At 35.6% G+C, this 22,879-nt stretch overlaps 1 protein-coding gene and 1 non-coding gene across 3 annotated transcripts in view; one reads left to right on the forward strand and one right to left on the reverse strand.

The window, feature by feature from the left end:
• The first annotated feature begins 398 nt into the window (after positions 1-398).
• The window catches only part of DLGAP5 (DLG associated protein 5), a 37,375-nt gene continuing 14,894 nt past the window's right edge, over positions 399-22,879 (forward strand). The window contains exons 1-12 of one of the 2 annotated variants that reach the window (XM_010962190.3): positions 399-536; positions 2,421-2,659; positions 8,735-8,928; positions 11,452-11,514; positions 12,599-12,680; positions 12,774-12,893; positions 13,609-13,679; positions 15,370-15,644; positions 16,364-16,488; positions 16,997-17,123; positions 19,121-19,206; positions 19,958-20,118. In XM_010962190.3, coding sequence (XP_010960492.2) covers positions 2,422-2,659; positions 8,735-8,928; positions 11,452-11,514; positions 12,599-12,680; positions 12,774-12,893; positions 13,609-13,679; positions 15,370-15,644; positions 16,364-16,488; positions 16,997-17,123; positions 19,121-19,206; positions 19,958-20,118 — 1,542 coding nt within the window. In that variant the 5' untranslated portion in view covers positions 399-536; position 2,421. Of the gene's footprint in view, positions 537-1,526; positions 1,546-2,420; positions 2,660-8,734; positions 8,929-11,451; positions 11,515-12,598; positions 12,681-12,773; positions 12,894-13,608; positions 13,680-15,369; positions 15,645-16,363; positions 16,489-16,996; positions 17,124-19,120; positions 19,207-19,957; positions 20,119-22,879 lie in introns of those variants that run through there. The other variant, XM_074365492.1, reaches the window with a different exon arrangement.
• TRNAI-AAU (transfer RNA isoleucine (anticodon AAU)) lies at positions 21,514-21,587 on the reverse strand. The gene has a single exon. It is a non-coding gene; the product is annotated as a tRNA-Ile (tRNA).

The following is a 22,879-nucleotide window of genomic DNA, read 5'->3' on the forward strand; positions in this document are numbered from 1 at the left end:
CCTTAAGTGAAGAAGCACTCCAGTAAGCTCTGCAGGATTTATGCGACTAAATAAGGACATTAAAAAGCCCTGCAAACTCTGAGTCCCCTCTCTCCGTCCGAGTGCCTCAGTCCTTTTTCGGATACGCTCGGGGCTCCAGGACGGATTCAAGCGTAGCCCGGGGTCAGGGGTCGGCCACTTCCGCCCCTCGCCCGGCTACGGCACGCCCACCACTCCGCCCGTCATCAATACGGGTCGCGGCCCGGCGCATGGATTCCGCTCATACCCGGCCTTTGAACCGTCCGGTCACCTTTCAATCAATTCAAATAGTGCAAGGAGCGAACCAATCGGAAGCCTCATCAAGGGGAAGGGGCGGGCACTTTTGCCGGAAGTGTTGGTTAAAATACATCCAATCAGAGGCTCTGTGTGGGAAGTTTGAATTTTGCAGAGTCTTAGGTAGTAGGCGTTCCTTCTTCAGAGGCGGCGGTGGTCGTCCAAGCCCAGAGGGTTCCTTTACTTTTAGTTTGGTTGAGGTTTCACGCTAGAAACTGCCTCAGGTAAGTGGATGCTGGAGAGTTAGAGGGACGGTGCTGGTCCGCGTCCTTCTAGAAGGTCTAGAAGGATCTGAGGACTGGCGGCTGCGAGCTGGACGCCGCTTAGGGGAGGTGCCTCTTAGGACTAGGTTACCTGTCCTTCCCGAAGCTGATGACGCAGCCCCCCGGAAGAGTAAATATTGTTGCCATGATCTACGTAGCAGTCAGCATTTGACCACCGGGGCGTAACTGGCCTTTGGCCCCAACATGATTCCTGTAGCTCCTTCCAGATTCTACGACAACTAAAAACGCCCGAGGTGACAACCTTTAGGCAAGACTGAGGCATTCTAGCCTTTCAAGCTGGAAGGAGCGCCTGTCAGCCAAAGAAGAGAATTTAGATGTATGTGAAGAGCCAGGCTCCCTGGCTTGGGATTCCAGCTCCACTGCCTTAGCTGTGCTAATGTGGGCATTTAATTTACCTCATCTGTGTAACGGCAGTTATACTACCTTTTTAGAGTTTAGAGGATGATTAAATATACCTTCAGTGTTAGTTCTCTCTCTCTCTCTGCTGTGTATAGTGCTATGCTTTATTTTAAAATAACTAATACATAATTTTAATTTTTCTTTAATATTTAGCTAATTAATATTTGCAGGAAGTGGCAAATCAACTAGTAGAGAAGAGTTCTTGATAAAAAGCAGTCCTTTATCACTTTCCCTGGGCTCTTAAAGGAGAATGTTATTAGCATCGGATGAATTCTCATTTTTTATACTCTGTTGATTGCTTAAAATCATGTAACATTTTCATTTGTTGCATTTCTTGTGCAGATTTTTCTTTTATCTGCAATGTTCTAGTGAACTTTTCTTGGTTATTCCTGTTATTGAAGAGTATAGTGTGCTTATATTTTAAACTTCCTAATGGTAGACCCTCTGTCCTTTTTTTCTTTCCTTTCCTTTCTAGCTGTCAAGACTTTTCCCTAGAGAACCAGTCTTCTTTCTCCAGTTTGACTTGTTGTTCTCTATACCAGCTGTACAGGTGATGTCCTTAGCCTTTCCATTTTTCTTTATTCTTTTACTCCACGTTGGAGCCCATGACATCGTCTTTCTTATTATTCTCCCTTGTTTTGCTTGAATACTTTCTCAAGGGTCTTTCTAAGAAAAAAGTATATGCCTAGTAAATTATATGACTTCTTACATAGCTGAAAGGAATTTTATTCTGCCCTCACCAGGGAAAACTGATGTGGTTATCCTTCTGTATCACCGTGTCACTTCTTCTGAAAACTCTTCTTTTTCTCAATCTAACTGCCTGTTTATCTTTCGTACCTAACAGGCCTCTCGTGTGTTTTGTTTGTTTTGCTTTTTGGCTTGAGAAAAGATGCCAGGCTGCCTGCATTCATCCCCAGGAGAAGATTAAGGAAACTATTCTGTATACTGTCCTTCACTTAACTTTTCCTGTTTTCACCTTTACTTCATACTGTATTTTGCAATGTTCTCTATGTATGGTAAGCCTAGAACCTCTTATTTATTTTCTGAACCTTAGCTTCCTGGGCTTCACTTCATCTGTCAAGCAAATCCTGTTCAGAACCCCAAAATAGGTTGTAGTGTCTTATCTTTTGATAACCTCCTTCCTAGTCTTCAGTCACATATTTATTCCACTTTGTATTTTAAAATTTTTATTTCATAAGGCTCTGAGGTGGGATAGGAGGTGAACTGGGATGTTAATTTTTTTTTAATTTTTGGGGGGTAATTAGGTTTATTTATTTTTGGAGGAGGTACTGGGGACTGAACCCAGGACTTTATGCATGCTAAGCATGCACTCTACCGCTTGAGCTATACCCTCCCCCGGGAATGTTAATTTTTTAAATAATAAAATGAAACTCCATGTAAATTGGTCTTTCTTTTTCCTGATAGGATGTCTTCATCACATTTTGCCAATCGACACAGAAAGGACTTAAGTACTGACATGATTAGAACTAAAATTGCTCATAGAAAATCACTGTCTCAGAAAGAAAACAGACATAAGGAATATGAACGAAATAGACACTTTGGTTTGAAAGATGTCAACATTCCAGCCTTGGAAGGTAGAATTCTTTTTGAGTTAGATGAGACATCTCAAGAGCTTGTTCCAGAAAATGCCAGTGTCAAGCCAAGTAAGTAAAGTGCTATTGTAATTTTAAATGCTTTGAAGAGTGAGTAAAAGTTGGTTTAATACCTGAGGTTAAAAAAACCCTGACCAGAAGAATGGAGTTTTAATATACCATTTCAATAACTTGGTGTTTTCTACAACTAAATACTGTCTGTTTCAAGTAAAGGCTATGAACATCCTGAGCTAGGGTAAAGCCATTCACCTATGGAGGATTATAACACTTTTTATGTATATTGCCTTATAGGAAAATCCTAAAGTTCTTACTTCTGGAGCTTGGGTAAGATAAATATTGAGAAGATAAACCGATAAGGGACATAAAAATAGAACTGATTGATATATTCATGATTTAAGGATACTTTGCCAATGAGAAAGAGCAAAGAATTCATGTTTGTAGTTTGCCCAGAGGGATCTGAGGTCATTAAAAAAGAAAGAATCAACTAATAAAGAAAGAAATTATCTCAACAAAAGATAAAAATAATAAAAATATAGTGTCTTAGAAGGCAAGGGATGCTACAGAAAAGTAGGAAGAGAACTGGGAAATGGCATGCTTTTAATTGGAAGGAGTCACTAGACTTCTACTGAGTTGTCTTCATATAGCAGGCACGAGGAGCTCAATTGCAGTGAAATAAAGCAAGGATAAATTGTGAAGAAATGGTGGAAGGAGATAGTCTTAGAAGTTTTATAGAGAAAGAAATGAGATGTCAAGTTGTTCTAAGTGTTCACTGCTTAAGTTTTTTATCATTTTTTCAGAACCAGTGTAATATGTGACACATCCAAGACACTCAACATATTCAGCTTAATTGATTCTGTTAGGTGTTAGGCTAAACTATTTCTTCCAGATTTTTCATTTTTGTGATTCTAAGGTAAAGTGAGAGAAAAGAATTGGATTGAAGTGTTCTAGGTTGCTTTTTTGGATTTTGTTTTTGAGATGAAGTGATCAGTGCATGTTTGAAGGTCAAAAGAAATGGGTTGGGAGTTGAGGGGGACAGATTAAAGAATAACATCTTTTAGGAGTTACAGGAAATGAAAACTGGGTCATAGAATGATATAAGATGGCCTTAGAATGAAGAACTGGACTTTTTTTTTTCTGTCTGAGAAGAGGTGATACTGTCTTCTGAGTTGCCTTCTTGCCTCTACTCATGCCCTCTCACATGCTCCATTCCTTGACCAAAATCTTTGAAACAAAAGTTCAACTCTGTCAATATACTATTAAAATAGCTTCTATTTCTCATTTACAAAGACCTAGAGGTGGGAGTAGGCTTGATATGTTCCAGAGAAAGCAAGTAGGTAAGCATGGCTAGAGAAGGCAAACAGGTTAGCTCCCATAGAGCCCCGAGGACCATCATTATAAGGACATTGGTTTTTACCCTGAGTGAAATGTGAAACCATTAATGGATTGGTGGGTGTTGATGTAATCTGATTTATGTTTTAAAAGCATCACTTTGGCAACTATGTTGAGAATAGATTGTGGGATGGCCTCAGAGAGACCAGTTAGGAGACTATTGCAAAGATTTAGTTGATGATTGATCAGAGTGACAGCACTAAAGATAGGGGGTTGCATTCTGGATATATTTAGAAGGTTGAACCAATAGGATTTCTTAATGGATTGGATGTAAGGTTGATAAAGAAAGAGGGTTAAGGATGATTCCAAGGTTTTTAGCCTGAGCACATAAAAATATGGAGTAGCCATTTGCTAAATTGTAAGGGATTGAGGGAGGAACAGATTTTGGGGAGTGGTAAGATTAAGAGTTCAGTTTTGGATGTGTTCAGTTTAAGATGCCTATTAGACATGTAAAAGGACATTATGTAAAGGTAGTAGGATATACAAGATGAGTTCAGGGGAGAAATCTGATATACATTCAGGAGTTGCAGCTTATACATGGTATTTGAAGCTATAAGACGATGTGGTTATGCAGAGTTTTGACATGGTAAAGGATAGAAGAGGGGTGAGCATTCCAACCTTTAGGATGACACAAGGGAAAAGAACTCAGCTAAGAACTGAGGAGAAATGCAACCTAAAGTTAAGAGGACAACCAAAAGAGCTGATATCTTAGAAACAAAAGTGAAGCAAGCATATCAAGGAGGAGAGACTAGTTAACTCTGTCAGTGCTGCTTGTTAGGTCAAGTAATACTAGAAGTGAGAATTTGAATTTCACCACTATGAAGGTCACTGGTGATCATGATGAGTAGTTTTGTTGGAAGGATGATCAGGAAGTGAAAGCCCGGTTGGAATGTGTCCAAGAGAGAATGGCAGCACCACTGAGGACACATTCTTGCCCCAAAAGTTGAAGGTGAATCTAATCAAACCCTTAGATATAATTTCTAGTTTACAGAAAACAGGGCTAGAGGAATGAGTGAAAAAACACAAGAAAGCAAACAGACATACACAGTACAGGATATTCTGTAAGACAACTGTCTAGTTTTTGTCAACAAGACAATGACATGAAAAGAAGGGAAGGGAGGAGGATCTGTTTCAGATGGAGAAATTTAAAAGACATCCAAATACAATGTGTGGATCTTGCTTGGTTCCTGATTTGAACAAACCAGTGGTTTAAAAAAAGGCCCGTTGGAAACAGGGAAGTTTAGTTCTGGTCCCTGTAATAGATGGTGACATGGAATTACTGCTAATTTTGTTAGATATGGTAATGGTATTGTGGTTATGAAAAAAATGTCTATTTTTTAGAGGTGATATTGAAGTATTTATGGATGAAATTTTGTGAGTGGAATTTGTTTTCAAATACTTGAGAAAAAAGCAAAGTGCAGCAAAATGTTCATAATTGTTGACTCTTGGTGATAGGTATATGGGGGTTTGTTATATTTCTACTTGTATGTATATTTGAGATTTTTTTCATAATTTTGAAAAAAGTGAAGGAGAGGGACAGAAGGAGAATTGGAAATAGAGATATAGATAGTGCTCTTGAATTTTACATTTAACAGGAATAAAGAAATGAAGCAAGTGGCTTAATGAGGATGTGAGTTGGGAGGAATTACTGCATGTTTATAACTTCATGATGGCAACAACCCAGTATAGAGAGAAAAATGAATGAGAGGGCCAGTTGCTGGAAGAATGTCCTTGAGTAGGTGAGAAGGAATAGAATCTAGAGCTAGGTGGACGAGATTGGCCTTGGGTAGGAGCACACTGCTCATCTAGGAGGGAAGGTGAAATGTGTAGGCTCAGTTATCAGGATGGGAGCTTTCAATGCGGATGAGAGACGAAGTGTTGCAGATTTGAGGACAGAATAATGTATGAAATAGTAATTCCAAAAAATGAGATAGTAATGAAATAGGGAAATGTAGGGTCCAGCATAAGTGTGTAGTCATAAATACAGTTATTCCTTGGTATCTGAAGGCAACTGGTTCTAGTAAACATGCCCCTACCACCCTTCCCACCCTACCCCAACCCCTGCCCCCTGCCCCAATATCAAAATCTGCAGATACTCAAGTCCCTTAAACAAAATGGCATTGTGGTTTCATATAACCTACTGCACATCCTCTTGTATACTTTAAATCATCTCTAGATTACTTATAATACCTAATGCAATGTAAATGCTATATAAATAGTTGTAAATACAATGTGAATGTTATGTAAATAGTTGCCAGTAAGGCAAATTCAAGTTTTGCTTTTTGGAACTTTCTGGAATATTTTTTTCTGGATATTTTCTATATGTGATTGGTTGAACCTGTGGATGTAGAACCCAGGGATATGGAAGGCCGACTATAGAAAGAGAAGAGGTAGCATGCTTTTGTCTGTTTTTTTTTCAACCATACTCATTTGGGCATTGCAGGTGGGAAGTAGGCAGAAAATGGCATTTAACTGGAGTTGGAACTTTGCCAGAGTTCAACGACAGGAGAGAGGGGCCAAAAAGTTGAGGTAGTGATTACGATGATAAATTATGGAATCTAAATTGGCTAAGAAAACACTTGAGGACATGAGGGAGGTGAGAGACAGTAAAAAGATGACTGTAGATCAGTAGAGTGTAGGTAGGTCATGGTGGGGCCAAAAAATTTTTGGAAAGATAAGGTAATCAGAGAGTGGATTGCTTGAAATTGGGCATAAGAAGGACATAGTTATTCATTGGTAATAATGAGGTCTCAAGTGCTAGCAAATGAATACAGGTGTGACAAGATATTGGCCCTCTCAGCCCTTGAAGTTTCTGGCACGGCTTGGATTGATCAGATCTTTCTCTCTTTGGCTGGTTGGTTGCGTTTGATCACAAGCAGCCTCTCTGCTCCAGTGTGCTGTGTAAATGTTATTTATGTGTGCTATGATATGACAAATGTTGAAATACTCTCTGTATGTGACCATAGGAATGGGTAGCTGAATATAGCAGAAGCAAGGGTCATTGGAGGAAAGGACACCTAAGAATTGAGAAGCCAGGATATTGGAGGAATCATCAGGATTTGTACAAGAATAGTGATGGAGATAATGACAGTAAGCCAGAAGCTAAAACCTTCAAGGAAGGATAAACAAACCTGAGACAAATTGAGTACTGGACAGTCTGATCTGATGACATGAAATGTAAAGCTGGGATCTTTTAGTGAAGAGGAAGAAATAATTGGGAAGCACCAATGAGGTCACCTTTCCTCTTTAGGTCCAGTGATATTCTAGCATGGGAGAAAAAACTGTCAACCATTTGAGAGGACAACTGGGGAAGAAATGCCTTCAGGGGAGAGCCAGGTTTCGGTTAGATCAAGAGATAAAGGGAACATTCAGAGAAGTCAAAGATACAGGGGATTTGTTGATGACTGACCACTTTCATCATCAGAGTTTTTACATACTCTGTTCTCTGCCTAGATTTTTTATTTAAACAACTTTGTTGAGGTCAAGTTTACGTACTATAAAATCATCACCCATTTTAAGTATGTGCCTTTTTGTAGTAAATTTACTCAGTTATGCAGTTATCTCTCTGGATTATTTTTAACCCTTAGCCAGTGGGTAAACACATACTTTTTCCTCTGAACCCTTCTTGGGTGTTTTCTATTCTGAGAAACCTTTCTTGAGCTCCCTAGACAGTGGTTTTTACTGATTCTGTATTGTGTGCATTCTCCTATTATTTTTCATGCTAAACCGAACTGAACCTGTGTTCACTTGAGCCCCTCAAGGGCAGAAATTTTCTTATTTATTCTTACTGTCTGAAATGTTTCATAGATAGTAGTTATGTGTATTTTTCATATAAAAATGTTTAAATAAACATTAAATTAAGTAAACATTATAAATGTTTTATAGTTTAAATAAACATGCTAATATTTAGATGGAAAACCTAAGCTGAGCTAAGGAACCTAACAAGTTGTCCTAATATCAATGGAAACTATGGTATTAGTTACCCCAAAACTTAGTGGCTTAAAACAAAAAACATTTATTAATTTGCACAGTATTTGTGGGTCAGGAATTTGGGTGCAGCTTACCTGGATGGTTCTGGAGATTGTACACAGGATGTCATCTAGGGATGTATCTGAAGGCTTGACTGAGACTGGAGGATCTGCTTGTAAGATGACTTATTCACATGACCAACAAGTTGATGTTGGCTTTTGGCAGGTTGCCTTAGTTCTTTGTCATGTGGACATCTCTGTGGGGCTGCTTGAGTCTCCTTAAGGTTCCATGTGGCCACTGGCTTGCCCCAGAGCAAGTGATCCAAGAGAGAGCAGGACAAAAGCTGCCTTTTCTTTAATGACCTAGTCTTGGGAGTCACACTCCATCGTTTCTACAGTACTTTCTTGGTTATGCAGGTCAGCCTGTTCAGTGTGGGGGAGGGTATGACACAAGGCATGACTATCCAGAGGTAAGACTGACTGGACATCAGCTTGGAAGCTGGCTGTCATAGAAGTTAATTAATTTAAAAGTCAAGTAATGCATGCCTGGTACATAGCAAGCAATATGTATTTGAACAAGTGAAGGCAAAAGAAATAGAAATTTTAAAAGAACAGGGGTGGAAATAACTTGAAGTGCTAAGTAATTAACAGGAAGTTACTAAAAACACTTCTTAAACAGTTGAAGTTAGAAGTTAAGATGTTTGCCTACTTTTTATCTAAGATGTTTTATATACTGTTTTTTCCTTTTCTTTTTTTTCCCCCTACTTAGGGTCAACAAAAACTATTCTAGGTGATCAACGAAAACAAATGCTCCAGAAATACAAAGAAGAAAAGCAACTTCAAAAATTGAAAGAGCAGAGAGAGAAAGCTAAACGAGGAATATTTAAAGTGGGTCTTTATAGACCTGATATGCCTTGTTTTCTTTTGTCAAACCAGAATATTATGAAAGCTGAGCCAAAAAAGGTAAACTTACTATCACAACTTGTTATAGAGGAATAGTTCCTTTTAACTGGAATTTTCTTTAAAAGATTAGATAGCTGTTTCCCCTGAGTCTCTTTATTCATTTAACTAGTTGGTAGAAGGTGGGAATGACCTAATAGTAACTCAGAAGATGAAAACCAGATCTCCTGATGTAGCCTGGTTGAGACTGGATAAACTAGGAAAGCTAGCAGAGCCAGGCTGAACAATGAATGCTATACCAAAGTATTTGGCACTTATTCTGTAGAATATGGAGAGTCTAGAGAAGCTTATAAAGGAGGTTGGACCATTATAAAAGTAATATTCAGGAAGATTACCCTCACCTTGAGGATTGCAGCCTGGAAAGAGAAGCATTTATAGATAAGAAGACCAGTTATGAGTCTATTAATAGTCTCTATATATAGAATAGGTGAGATGAGATAAGTGGACTGGGCCATTGGTTTAAAAGGAAGAAATAGGTGTAAGACATCATTTTGGGGGGAGATGTAATTGACACATAACGTTATATTAGTTTCAGGTGTACAACATTGATTTATTTGTATATATTGCTGAATAATCACCACAGTTAGTCTTGTTAACATCCATCACCACACATAATTACAAATATTTTTTTTTGTGATAAGAATATTTAAGATCTATTCTCTTAGCAGTTTTCAAATATGTGATACAGTATTATTAACTGTAGTCATCATGCTGTATATTACATTCCTAGGACTTGTTTTAAAACTGAGTTTGTACCTTTTGACCACCCTCACCCAGACACCAGACCCCCGCCACCACCCCCGCCCAGCAACCATTTATCTTGTTTTCTATCAGTGAGGTTGTGTTTTTGTTTAAGCCTCCACATAAGTGTGGAAGTATATAAGTGAGATCATATGATATTTGTCGTTCTTGTCTGATTTATTTCATGGAGCATTATAACCTCAGCATCTACCCATGTTGTCACAAATGGCAACATTTCCTTCTTTTTATGGCTGAATAATAGTCCATTAGTGTATGTGTATGTATGTTTTATATATGTATATATCACATTTTCTTTATCCACTCACCCATTGATGGGCACTTAAGTTGTTTCCATGTCTTGGCTATTGTAAATAATGCTGCAATATACATGGGGGTGCATATATATCTTTCTGAGTTAGTGTTTTCATTTTCTTTGGATAAATAACCAGAATTGGAATTACTGGGTCATATGGTAGTTCTAGTTTTAATTTTCTAAGGAGCTTCCATACTGTTTTCCATAGTGGCTGTACCAACTTACCTTCCCACCAACAGGGCACAGGAGTTCCCTTTTCTCTACATCCTCACCAACACTTAACTATTTCTTGACTTTTTGATAATAGCCATTCTAACAGATCTCATATGAGACATCTTAAGATATAATTTTGATAGGACTCGTGACCAAGTAGATGGTGTAGGGTGAAGGAAATTGAAGAGTGAGAAATAAGATGATGATTCTGAAGGTATTAGTTCAAGCAGAAATACAAATTTTGACGCTACTAAAAGAATGAGGAAGGCAAGAAAAAGAACAAGCTTAAGTGGGTGAATATTAACCTTTTTAAACAAAAGCTGTTTGGGCCATCTAGATAACAGTCCAAATTAATAGAATATGGTTCAAGGTGTAAAGATACAGATAAAGATATTGTATACATTAGAGGAGGGAAAGATTGTTTGTTTGGAGGAACAGCAAAGACCTCTTAGAAGGGGTTAGATTTAAGCTAGCTTTTCAAGAATATGTAGGTTACCAATCATTGGTCTAAACTATAACAACTATTTTAAAATATGTTAAACATATACGTAGGAGGCACAAGAGACACATCATTGTGTTAGGTAAGATTCACCAATAATTGTTCTTCATTCTATTTAGATAATAGTCATTGCTGAACTTTGCTCCCCTTATACACTCTAGAGAAAAGCCTAATTTCTTTAGCACTAGGTTTTCACAGAGATTTAGACAAGAAAATGACTTCTCATCTAGAGAAGTCTGATCATGCTTCTTAAGAAATCTTACAGAGTTGATATACCTTATTTTTTAATCAGTATTTCTCATGCTAAATTTTTTCCACATTTTGAGGTCAGGTCTCCATTTTCTTACTGACAATGGACAAATGCATAATCATGAGATTTGAAGGCAAATTGTCAAAGCTAAGGAAGTAAGCTGTACAGTATTTTTTCATAAACAGAAAACAAAAGATCCTTTACTCCAGTCTGTTTATCTACCCCCTTCTAAATATGTCTAGCTAATCATTTTAATGAGGATTCTAATACCTGGAAAATATGCTTTGAAATTTCTTCTCTCTCTTTACTGAGAAATATGAGTAAGTTTTGAAGCTATAAACTTAAGTGTAATTTAAATCAAGCCAGAAAAAAAATATTAATTTAAGTTAGCAAGTATCTTTTGCCATAAATGATTAAGGATAAAATTTAACTTTAAAATGGGAACTTTATTTCATAATGAGGCATAGAATTAATTTTTTTTTAACTTTATCTTCTTTTGACTGTTTTAAGGCTGTTCTATCTTCTGTACGGATTACAAGATCAAAAGTCAAAGACCAAATGGAGCTGACTAAGGTATAATTGATAGTAGATCATTTTCACTAAAATGACAAATTGTACTTTTTTTTTCCCCAGAGTAAGTAAATTCGTTTTTAATCTAATACCAGGTCAAGTATTTTACTAGATTTAATAGTACTCAAATCATCGTTACTGGCATGGTGACAGATCAAGTTTGGCTAGATGACTAGGAAATAGTCACTTAAAATATTCTTTGCCCAGACATCCCTTTTGAGATCTATACCAAATTTTGTGTCACATTCTTTTTTGTTTGTTTGTTTACTGGGCTTCAAATATTAACTCCGTTCACCATGAAGTGCAGATAGGGATATAGAGCACATAGGGTAGGTGTTACGAACTTCCTGAGTCTTCAAAGCTCCATTATGGATAAAGTTATTAGAAGGATTACTAAGATAAAGTGAAGTGGGCAAGGAGGGAAATAGTATTCCTCTTTGTCAGGAGAGGAAGCTAAGTTTCACATATTCAATGAATTTTGAGTCACTACCATGTTATCTAGGCTCTAGGATAGAATAGTAAACAACAAAATTCCCTGTTTTCAAGGAGCTTACTTGTGAGATAAGCGCTAAAAAAAGAATGACATAGTGTGTCAGATGGTCAAAAGTATTAAGCATTATGGGAGAGAGTGAAAAAAAAAAGAAGGGAGATGGGGAGTTTTGAAGTAGGTGTAGGGTGGAATTTTGATCAGACCGTGCTGCGGTGGTAGCATTTTGAATGAAGTCTCTAAGGATATAAAGAAATGAACTGTGGGAAAAAGCTTTCTATCCAGTAGAAGAATTTTCTAGACAGAATTCAAAGGCCTTGAATTGAAAACATGCTTGGTATGTTTAAAGAGTCTCAGTAGATTATAGTCAGTTATTTTTAATAGTTTAGGTTATTAGCATTTTCTAAATTCTAAGATTCCAAAAAAGCTTCTAAGGAAATTTATATAATGGAATACTGGTTTCTTCATCTTTTCTTTGGGGTAGTGGATTTTTTACTGGGTCATTTACAATAGAGTTCAGTTGCGGGATCAGATTACACATAAAAAATGTGGTTTGATTTATTATGCACATAATCACATAGCACCTAATCTTTTAAATAGATTGATAATGAGAGTGATGTTCGAGCAATCCGAGCTGGTCAAAGACAAACTGAAAAGAAAGTGTTGGACAAAGAGAAAAAAGGTAAAAGTATAAGCGGTTACCATAAACTCTGATGTTGCCACAACAATAATTTAAAATTACCAAAAGCATTTGATTTTATTATTTTTCCCACAGCTGTACAGCCTGTAATGCCATTGGTGAGAATGACTCGATCAGCTACTCAGGCAGCAAAGCAGATGGCCAGAACAGTCTCATCTACTACAGCGAGAAAGCCAGTGACAAGAGCTACTAATGGTAAGAAGGATTTCTTGACCAGTGACTGAACTAGAATGTTTTGGTCCTTGAGGTTCTTTGTGTTCACTTTTAAAATCATCATGTACTTCTCTGAGTAGAGGAGGAGAAAATGGGAGATTCCATAGGTTCTATGCTCCCAATATCCCATTAGCACATAGTGGGTGCTCAAACACTGAAGTACCCATGTAAGCAGTGCTTCAAAGTGAAAAATGAATGGCCTAGATAAATTACAGTCCATCTGTCTATTGGCTTAATGACATTGTTAATGATATTAAGTGGGCAAAGATAAACAGGTCAAACTCTGAAGAGTATGATCAAAATTCTAAAATATATATGTGAATATGATTATGGGAGAAAACTGGAAAAACATACCCTGAAGTGTCAACAGTGATTACTACTGAGTAATGTAAGCTTCAGTGAAATTTTTGATTGTTCTTGCTTTTGTGCTTTTTAAAAATTTTCTATAATAAATATGTATTTGATATTCAGAGGCAAAATGTAAAATACCTTAACACCTTTTATTTTGTTTTGAAAACAAATGACCTATAGTTGGCAGGAAATTTCATCTATTTTATCCTATTTTATAATGTGAACTTTAATCATAAAATCTTTTAAGACATACATTCCTATTGCCTATTTTCCTTTCCCAAGTTACCTAGTACTTTTAATGCAGCATTTTCTACCCAGTCACAAAAGATGTCTTATTTTATTTTAGGTAATGAAGCAGAAAGAAAGGCACCAAATCAAGGAAGATCTGCCAAAAAGATAGAAACAAAACCTGACAAGGTAGAGTATAAACATCTGTTTATTTCTTGATACTCTGAAAATCTCATTGTTACTTTCATGAAGTTGAAATTGTGCATATAGAACTGCTTTAAGACATTAACCTACATGTATGTTAACAAACTCTTGAACCATAAAGAAGCATCAGGAGGATTTACTGTTGTTTTCCAGGTATCTTCTCTTCAGAGTTTTATAAGTAGAGAAAGCATAATTTGGTTAACAGAAAAGAGAGAAAAATGATAAAAACACAGCTGACAGAAACCTTCATATGATAACAAGCTAAGAGATAGGATGGAGTAGAGTGGCATGCATTGACTTTGGATTCAGTCAGGCCTGAGTTTGAATATTGTCTCTGCTTCCAATTAGCTGTATAACGTGGAACAAGTTACAAGTTTGTTTTCCCATCTCCAACATGTAATACCCACATAGAGTAGTTTTAAGAATTAAATAACCTAACGTTTCTGATAGCATCTGGCATAGTGCCTGGTAGAGTCTTCAAAAAAGAGCCACCATTTTGAGGACTCAATGCCTTGGTTTATAATCCATGCTACAATTCCTTAACACTTAGGCCATGTAAGAAACATGGCTAGATTCTTAACTAAAAATAAAACATAGATCTTCCAAGGAAGTCAATTTAGGGTGAAGTTTCACAGATAAGCAGCTGGAGCACATAGCTCCTCCCTTGAGATTAATTTTCTCCTTAAGGATTATCACTTGCTTTTACTTGCACCGTCACGCTGGCCTCAGGGACAATGTTACTCTTAAATTCTTGTCCAGGTTGAAACACTCTGAGTTAAGTTCATATCTCATTAAAAATCAGAAACATCAAAACCTCTAAGAAGAAAATTTATATGGATGGGTGAAATGGGTGAAAGTAGTCAAAAGGTACAAATTTCCAGTTACAAGTCTTGGGTATGTAATGTACAGCATGGTGACTATGGGTAATAGTAATGTATTGTATGTATATTTGAAAGTTGCTAAGAGGGTAGGTCGTAAGAGTACTCATCATAAGAAAAAAAATTGTAACTATATGTGGTGACAGATGTTCATTAGACTTACTGTCTAGATCATTTTGCAATATATACAAATATCAAATCATTGTATTGTACACCTGAAACTAATATAATGTTATATGTCACTTACATCTCAATTTAAAAACCAAATAACAATTAAATTGACTTGGAAAAGAAAATAAGCTTCACATTTTATATGGCTAATCTTACTATGTCACATTGAAAAATGTTTTTGCTCTTATAATAAGGTTGTTTATAATCAAAGTTATTTTAAAAAAAGGATTTGGTCCTTGACAATTATAGTCATCCAATAAACATTGGATTTCTGATTCTGAAACCATTGTAATTATCAACATAATTTAAATAAAAAGATAAGTATTTGTTAGATGGGTAATTTTTCCGCCTTAGTTTTCATGTATTTTAATTTGCTGCAATACCTAAAACCTATTATTTAGTCCTTTTAATGAGGATTTTCTCTCTCTCTCTCTCTCTGGATCATAACAATGGTTTAGTTAACTGGTCTTCTGATTCCAAATTTACATTTAATTGTTTTGTTTTTCTCTCTTAAAATATGTATGTGGGACACATGTCTTAACTTTCATATTTTCAGGCTTGTAAAAATTGGTTGAATATATCCCCAGAAGAGAAATTCTTACTCTATTTTGTTTCCTCACATCTAGGTCATTTCTTTTAAAGCTGATAGTGAAGAAAATACTTTGGATTCACAAACCAGTGCAACAAATGGAATGGATCCAGATGGTGTCTTATCAAAAATGGAAAACTTACCTAAGACAAATACTGCAAAAATGAAAGGAAAAAATTCCTTTGCACCTAAAGATTTTATGTTTCAGCCACTAGATGGTCTGAAGACCTATCAAGTAACACCTATGACCCCCAGAAGTGCCAGTGCTTTTTTGACACCCAGTTATACCTGGACCCCTTTAAACACTGAAGTGTAAGAATTTAACGTTAATAATGAAATCCTTGCTAAGATGTTTAACAAATGTCTTTCTTAGATTTCTTCTGTGCTTTTTTTAAAAGTTAGTATTTAGTTAGTAAGTATGTTAATTATAAATCATGAAAAATTGATCTTTTAAAAAAAATTCTTCAGGAGTCTACAGTAATGTATTAGACAGTTTTGATACTTCCTATATATTGTTATGACCATTATTTTCACAGTACACTTTTTTCTTTTAATAATTGACTTTGCTATAACACTTAGAATTTTAGAAGGAAGAAATTGCTATAATTCTGTAGCTCAGAAGTGGTTTGGGGTTTTGTTGTTTGTGTTTTATTACTTTAGACAAAAATACTCAACTTGCAAAGTAGGGGGTAAAATTCAGTTGGAATCTTTAAAAGAAACATCAAGGTTGTTTTGTAGAGACTGGCTGGCAGCAAATTCACCAGAACTGCCCAGCAGCGTCCAAGACTACCAAGTGCTTATGTTCCGTGAAGAGATCTTCAAAATATTTGGAGCTCATTGTAATTAGTAAAGATGGACATTCCCACTATAAGTGTTTAAAATTTTTCCCCTCCAGAATAGACAAGTTTTTTAAAAATAGGACCATATTTCTATTTTATCCCAGGTTTTTAAAAAGCAACATCATTTTGAAATCCTTCAATTAGATGTATGAGGCTTATGTTTCATGAAGTATATTTTTCTCTTGTTTTCAGTGATAAGACTCAAGCAACAAAAGAAATCCTTGCACAGAAATGTAAAACTTACTCTGCCAAGACAGCACATCAAGATTCAAGTAAATTACAGTGTCCTTTGGGTTCTCTAACAGTTTGGGATAAAGGTATTGTATTTTAATTAATTTTTAGTTGCTTTTCTGGATTATGATTTATTAGACATTTGTTTAGAGCTGTTTTCACCATATAGTTCAAGGATGTGATCTCAGGGTCAGGAGAGATGGGAAAGTGTGGGGAAAGACATCTGGACAGAGAGAGAGAGTTGGAGTGAGAAATACAGACTGAGAAGATAGGGGGAAATAAATGTAAATTTGAAGAGATAAATCTTTAGAGGATATGTGGTGAATGAAATCATTGAGGCAGAAATAAAATTTTTAAATTCAACATTGAAGTGTGTGCTTACCATGCACAAGGTACTGGGTTCAATACCCAGTACCTCCATTAAAACAAACAAACAAATAAATAAATAAACCTAATTACCTCCCCACCAAAATTAAAAAAAAAAATTCAACATTGAAGAAAATGGAAGGATTTTAAAAAATTTGTCTTTTTATGGGTGTATCATTTTATGAGTTGCTGCTTTGAAATTTATATTAATTTTTCTTTAATCTACAGAACATGTCTTGAATAAAAATGAAACTACTAACAAAAATTCAAATGATCTTTCAATAAAAGAAGTCCCATCACTTGAAATAAATGAAGTTCCGCTATCTCAGCCACAACATGATGTGCCATATTTCAGGTTTGTCCATTTGTTCCTAGTGTAAGAATTTTATAGTAATGTCTAGACATTTAAAACCAAAATTAAATTATTTTTATCCTGAATTTAATAGATGAATTAGGGGAAAACTGAATTTTGGTAATTTTCATTTGTCTTTTAAATTTCAATAATTTTTTTCAGTAACGAGTACATTCATGTGGTTTGTAATTCAAAAGGTAGAAAAGATACAAGTGAAAATCTTTTTCCCAACTCTGTCTCCCATGCCCATGGTTCGAACCTTCCATAGAGACAAGTGTTACTTATTTCCTGTGAATATTTCCAGAGGTAGATAATGCATATGTAGACTAACATAAACATATCTTTTTTATATATAAACAATAGCATACTGTTCTGTTTTCATTTAATATTAAATGTAGCAGACATTCCATTTTGTGCATCAAAAGCTTTCTCATGTTGTTGTGTGTGTGTGTGTGTGTGTGTGTGTGTGTGTGTGTGTGTTTTAATGGTAACATAGTATCCAATTATATGAATGTACCATAATTTACTTAATAGTCCCTGTTGCTGGTTATTTACATTGGTTCCAGTCTATTACTATCACAATCAAGGCTGCAAAGAACAACCTTAAATACTTTTCAGTTCTCTTATGTACAAATACATATATATAAGGACCTCAGTTTACATTCCCTCCAGCAAGGTACAGGAGTTCCAATTTCATTATACCTTTTTTCCCCCACAAAGAAACCAAATTAAAGTTTATTTTCTAAAAGGAGGATAGTGGGAGATGATAGGAAGCTCTTTGGCCCACCAAATCATGAGATAGGATTTCGTCTCTCCAACTGTGAAGAGAAAATTAGTATCTTGTTTGGGGAACCTCAACATGTCACCTGAATGCCTTGGAAACATACCAGAGGCCTACGCTTGGAGAAAGGTCTCAACATTCCACATCACACAGAAAATGATTTTATTCTATTATTTGAGTGAATGTAGCAAGAAAATTCCCATACTTTTTCCAATACAATATTAACAAATTTTGAGCTTTGCCTATCAAATAGATAAGAAGTATTCTAGTTTTAATATCATTCACTCTATTATAAATGAGTCTCTTTATATGTTTGGGAGCCACTTCACTTATTTTTAGAGCATAAAATTTTAGAATTCTAAGGTCTTTTAGAGATTAGCTAGTCCATTGTGTTGTTCAACTGAGACATTAAGATGGTAAGCTATTTAACCAACTAAGTCATGTCAGCTCTAAGCCAGGTCTCCTTTCTCATTAATTAAGTTGTTCTCTGTTGCCACTGGATATAAACAGCTAAATTTTCCTTCTAAGAAACAAAAGCTATCCTCAGTTTCTCCTGCTTGGATGCTTTTATAAAGAAACAGATTTAATTTACCTTAGGCCAGGGTTTTTTAATCTTGCCACCGTTGACACCTTAGCCTGGATAATTCTTGTTGTGGGATGCATTCCCTGCATTGCAGGATGTTTTATAGCATCCCTGGCCAGTAGCTCTCTAGTTCATAACAATCAAAAATACTTCTAGACATTGTCAAATGTCTCCTAAAAGGAAAAATTGACCCCAGTTGAGAACCACTGCATTTGGACAAGCAAAGCCGAATAGAATCTCTAAGGTCCTGTCACTGTAATTTGAGATTTACAGTTTTTAAGCTTTAGCTTACTCTTGGCAGTTGAGTTGGTCTTAGTTCATGGACAGTAACAGAGAACTAATAACAGAACTAAGGAATGCCTGATTGTTTCTGCTCAGCCACTGAAAAATAAAAACAGAAAAAACTAGAACTACTAGCTTGAAAAATGGGCTCTTGGCATTAACCATCTACATAAGTTTTAGGTGTGGAAGGATTGACATACATAGAGTATCAAGTTGTATTTATGGATTTTAACATCACAATTCATAAAGTAAGTAAACGTCAGCTCTGGGAAATTAATATTGTGTCATAATGCTAATACTTGAATATTAGTGTAAGAAACATTTGTAAAACTGAAATGTATGTCATAATTTTAGAAATATTCTCCAGTCAGAAACTGAGAAGCTAACTTCATACTGCCTTGAATGGGATAGGAAGCTTGAATTGGACATTCCAGATGATGGTGAGGGAACATTTCTATTTGTTTATGTCTTAGCTTTATTTGTTTTAATATAGCTACATTTATTTGAAATATAAAAATCTAATGTTGTCCAACTTTATGGTTTCATTGTTATTCAAAATACCAAGAATTTTTTGTATCACATATGTTCACTAGTATCTCTGTGCTAAAATTGTACCTAATTTAAAAGATCAAAGTAGTTAGAATATTGAATGTCATTCCTGAGAGTTAGACATTTGCCTATTTTATTGTTAGATTTTTTTTTTTTTTACTGACTTTGTGAATGACATCTGTATCTAGTATTGTTTGATTATACAAAATTTTGTGAACGAAAATTACCTAAATCAGTATGGAACAAATTCTCTGAAAAGTTCCTTAATCTTACCTATTCAGGAAAGCTGTTTAGAAAAGATCATTTGCATGCTGTCAGCTTGAAGTCCTTAGATACTGATGTGCAGTGAGTTGTTTGAGGTTGAATTCTTATAAAATGCCAGGAGAGGTAGAATGCTGTTTATTGTATAGCAATAAGTATGTGTATGCTAATTTTTAGCAGGAATTGAAGAGGATAGTAAATGCTCAGTATTTGTATGACAAAGTTTTGTAGTAGATATTCTTTGCTTTACTTTAAGGTAAGAATTTGATTCTGTAAGCCCTAGAATATTTGGAATGAGGTGGTCTTGTCAGCTGGTTGGCTTGCAGTAAAGGTCCTATTTAAAATGTCCTTTAACTTTTAAAAACCTTGTATTTCCTTTAGCTAAAGATCTTATTCGCACAGCAGTTGGTCAAACAAGACTCCTTATGAAAGAAAGGTTCAAACAGTTTGAAGGACTGGTGGACAATTGTGAATATAAACAAGGTGAAAAGGAGACTACCTGTACAGATCTGGATGGATTTTGGGATATGGTTAGTTTTCAGGTAAGTGATCAAGTATTTTGAACTTTGAGTCTGCTTTTTTGGAAAATGAGCTAACAGTAGTATGAAAGGGTTAATAATAGCTGCTTATGTACCTGTAATATTAAATGAGATATTAGCACCTTTATAAACTGTAAAGCATTGTCTAAATTTGATGGCTGATTTCTTCTCCTTCCCCATATTGTCAGTATAATTTCTATTTGGGTTGGAAATTGAGATTATATTCAACTATTGAATAATCTATAATGATTCTACATGTGAGAAAAATAGTAAATCTAATCTTTAGTAGTTCAGTTCATCTAGTAGTTACTGAGTTCTCACTGTGTGCCAGGCATTATTCAGGCACATTCTCTCTACCAGAGGAGTTTGTAGTTTGAGCAGTGGGCTAGTCACAACATATAATTCCGATCTCATGTAAAAAGTGCTGTGAGAGAGGGAATCATGAAGATCAATAAGGCATGGGAGGAGATGACACTTTCTAGATTTTTGAGCATATTTTAGAAATAAGCATATAAAGTACTATTTTAGGAACCTATGGCCACAACTATTAGACATTTCAAGAAAGCCTCAAACCTGAAAGAAAGAAGTCAAAGCAAACATAAGAAAGCTATTTGGATGGAGGAAGTAGACCAATCTAGGAAGTATAGTATCCAAATAATAGGAATTCCAGAAAAAGAGTACAGAAAAAATAGAAAGGAAATGATCAATAAAATGGTGTAAAAATTTTCCCCAGAACTGGAGGACATGAATTCCAGATTGAGAGAGCCTACTGAGTGCCTTGCTCTGTGAACAGAGTAGACCCACACTAATGCCCGTCATTAAGTATAACAACTCTTGGGGTGAAGAAAAAACTCTAGATGCTTCCAGAGAGAAATCAAGTTTCATACAAAGGGTCAAGAATCAGAATAGCCTTGGATTTCTCAACTGCGACATTTAAAGCTGGGAGAACAAAGCAGGGAAATAACCTCCAACCTGGAGTTCTGTAGCAACCAATGTAATGTAATGGTGGAAAGGCATTTTCCAGAGACACACAGTCTCAAATTTTACTTTCCAAGCCCTCTTTCTGAGGAAACTGAGAAAGTACCTCGCAAAAATGAGGGAGTAAGCCAGAAATGAGGGAGGAGATAGGAATGATTCCCAGAAAGGGGCCAAGAGAATTGAGGCCATGGGGAGCCAAGAAGGTGTGCAGCATGCTTAGGAAGTAGTAGTTCCCATCAGAGCAGGGGGGTCAAGGGATCTGCTAGATCTGTCTCTGGAAAGCTGAATGGAGTAAAATACCTGGTTTGTTTATTAAATTGTGTTAAGAGGAGATTTATACTTACTGTGAAGAGTTGTTTTTTTGTTTTTTTGTAATTTGTTTTTTGTAGGGGGGAGATAATTAGGTTTCTTTATTTTTAGAGGAGGTGCTGAGGATTGAACTCAGGACCTCATGCATATTGAGCATGTGCTCTACCACTTGAGCTATACCCTCCCCCAACTGTGAAGAGTTTAGAGTGAATTGATGATACACACATGAACAACTAAGCAAGCAAAAAGCAAAATAATTATCAAGTCTAGAGAAACTGTAACAAAACATAATCATCTCAATAGCTATATGGCTCAGATGTGAATAGTGTTTATGTAGTTATAATAATGTAAGCATTGCTTTATGATCAGTTTTTATATATTTACCAGTTTTCATATTGTAGAGTTGATTCACTAGTATCTTTCAATGGTAATCAATTGATTTTGTGTTTCTTAGTATCATTAATTTATAGCTTTAAAGATATTTGTTTTCATTGTTTTTAGTTACTATCTTTATTGATGTTCATTTCTCACCTTTGGACAGTAGGAGCCTTTTCACATTGGCTGCTGGGGGCTTTTTTATCTTTTTAAAGAGTTGTACTAAATAAATAAATAAATGAATGAATGAATGAATGAATGAATAAAGAGTTGTACTGAAGTATAACCTACATATCACAAAATTTGCCCATTTTAAGTGTATAATTTGATGATTTTCAGTAAATTTACAGACTTGTACAACCATCGCCATAATCTAAATTTAGAACATTTCTACCACCACAAAAAGATCCTTCCTGCCCATTTGCAAGTCATTCCCACTTCTAGTCCCAAGCGACCATTAATCTTCTTGCTGTCTTTGTAGATTTGCCATTTCTGGATATTTCATGTAAAGTGAAAATAATACATTAAATAGTCTTTTGTATGCGGCTTCTTTCATTTAGCATGTTGTTTTTGAAGTGATGTTGTAGTTTGTATCTGTACTTTAATTACCAATTGATGGACATTTAGATTGTTTCTACTCTTTGGTAATTATGAATTATCTTTTATGAATATTCATGTAGAATATTAATGTGAACATGTATTTTCATTTCTCCAGGGTAGATACCTATATATTGCTGGAACATATGGAAAATTTATGTTTAACTTTTTAAGAAACTGCCAAACTTTTCCAAAGTGATTACACCATTTTAGGTTCCCACCAGCGTGTGTGTAACAATTTCCCACATCCATACTTGCTATTGTCTGTCTTTTTTAGTATAGCCATCCTACTGGGTATGAAGTGTCTCATTCTAGTTTTGATTTGTATTTCTCTAATGCGTAATGTTAACCATCTTCTCATGTGCAAATTAGCCATTTATAATGTCTCTTGGCAAAATGCCTAGTCAGATATTTTGCCCATTTTTAAATCGGGTTTGCTTTTTTGTTGTTGAGTTGTAAGTATTTTTTGTATATCCTGGATACAAGTCCTTTATCAGAAGTGTTA

This window comes from Camelus bactrianus, chromosome 6 (genome assembly GCF_048773025.1).
Source record: "Camelus bactrianus isolate YW-2024 breed Bactrian camel chromosome 6, ASM4877302v1, whole genome shotgun sequence".
Taxonomy (NCBI): domain Eukaryota; kingdom Metazoa; phylum Chordata; class Mammalia; order Artiodactyla; family Camelidae; genus Camelus; species Camelus bactrianus.